The sequence below is a fragment of the Mesitornis unicolor genome, unplaced genomic scaffold (assembly GCF_000695765.1).
Source record: "Mesitornis unicolor isolate BGI_N332 unplaced genomic scaffold, ASM69576v1 scaffold41129, whole genome shotgun sequence".
Classification (NCBI taxonomy): domain Eukaryota; kingdom Metazoa; phylum Chordata; class Aves; order Mesitornithiformes; family Mesitornithidae; genus Mesitornis; species Mesitornis unicolor.
In genome coordinates, this window is record NW_010210044.1 from 1 (window position 1) to 1,271 (window position 1,271).

Sequence of the window (1,271 nt, forward strand, 5' to 3'; positions counted from 1 at the left end):
GCCTGTGCCCATCGCCCTGTCCCTGCACCGTCCCCATGACCCTGTGTTCCTGCTCCTTCTCTGTCCCCACGATGGGGACACCCTGGTGACCCCCATCCGTCCCCTCAGCAGATCCTGAGCACAGTGGAGGCCCAGGCTCCCAGCACCCCGGGGTCATCGGGCTGCGGCCCTGTCCCCATAGCCGTGCCGGTGGTGGCAGTGCCAGGGCCAGGGGTGGCGGCCGCGCTGACCAAAAGCCCCCCCCCGGCCCCTCCCATGGCCGACGACAGCAAAACAAACCTGATTGTCAACTACCTGCCCCAGAGCATGAGCCAGGAGGAGCTGCGGAGCCTCTTTGGCAGCCTTGGGGACATCGAGTCCTGCAAGCTGGTCCGCGACAAGGTCACTGGTATGGGATGAGGGACAGGAGACAACGGGGAGACCAAGGGACATGGGGAGATGGGACACAGGGACAGGACATGGGACACAGGGACATGGGCAGATGTGGCATGAGGAGGTGGGACAGGGGACATGGGGACACGGGACACAGGGAGATGGGACACGAGAACCTGCAGGGACTGGGTCAGGGACGGACATGTGGATGGGATCGTGGATGGGATAACTTCAGCAACCTCTTTGGGGATGTCAGGTCCTGCAAGCTTGATCCCCAGTGATCCCTGGTACAGGGAGGTGGGGGCATAGGGGACAGAGAGCACAGGGGCAGAGAAGAAGATGGGATGGAATGGACCTTGGGGACAGGAGTGGGGTAGGAGCAGGGACTGGGGGTGGGGACAGGGGCCGTTCTTGCTGCTGATTCCACCCCCTCCCCCAGGACAGAGCCTGGGCTATGGCTTCGTCAACTACGTTGAGGCAGGAGATGCTGACAAGGCCATCAGCACCCTCAATGGCCTCAAGCTGCAGACCAAGACCATCAAGGTGACAGACACTGGAGTGCCTTTTTTTGCGGGGGAGAGGTGGATGCTGGGTCCCTGGGTGTGGAGTTGGGCACCAGGGGATCCCTCATGGGGAAGGGGGAGATGCTGGGGTCCCTCGGGGGAGAAGTGGGCACTGGGGGTGTCCCTTGGGGTAGTGGACGCAGGGAGGGGTTCCTTGGGGTGGTGGACACCAGGGGGTCCTTTGGGGTGCAGACAGAGGTCTGCCCCCCCCCGGGGAAGGGCCATGGCACCCAGACAAGAGGTCCCCAGGGTTGACCCCTCCCCTCGCCCCCCCACCCAGGTTTCCTACGCCCGGCCCAGCTCGGCCTCCATCCGCGATGCCAACCTCTATGTGAG

General features: G+C 64.0%; 1 protein-coding gene across 1 annotated transcript; it reads left to right on the plus strand.

Moving 5' to 3' along the window:
- Nucleotides 1-111: 111 nt before the first annotated feature.
- Nucleotides 112-1,266, plus strand: LOC104547400 (ELAV-like protein 3; the record flags this gene model as incomplete). Its single annotated transcript, XM_010193058.1, has 3 exons — nucleotides 112-388; nucleotides 812-915; nucleotides 1,216-1,266. Coding segments are annotated over 3 exons (432 nt in total), but the record flags the coding sequence as incomplete, so codon positions are not given.
- Between the last annotated feature and the right edge of the window lie 5 nt (nucleotides 1,267-1,271).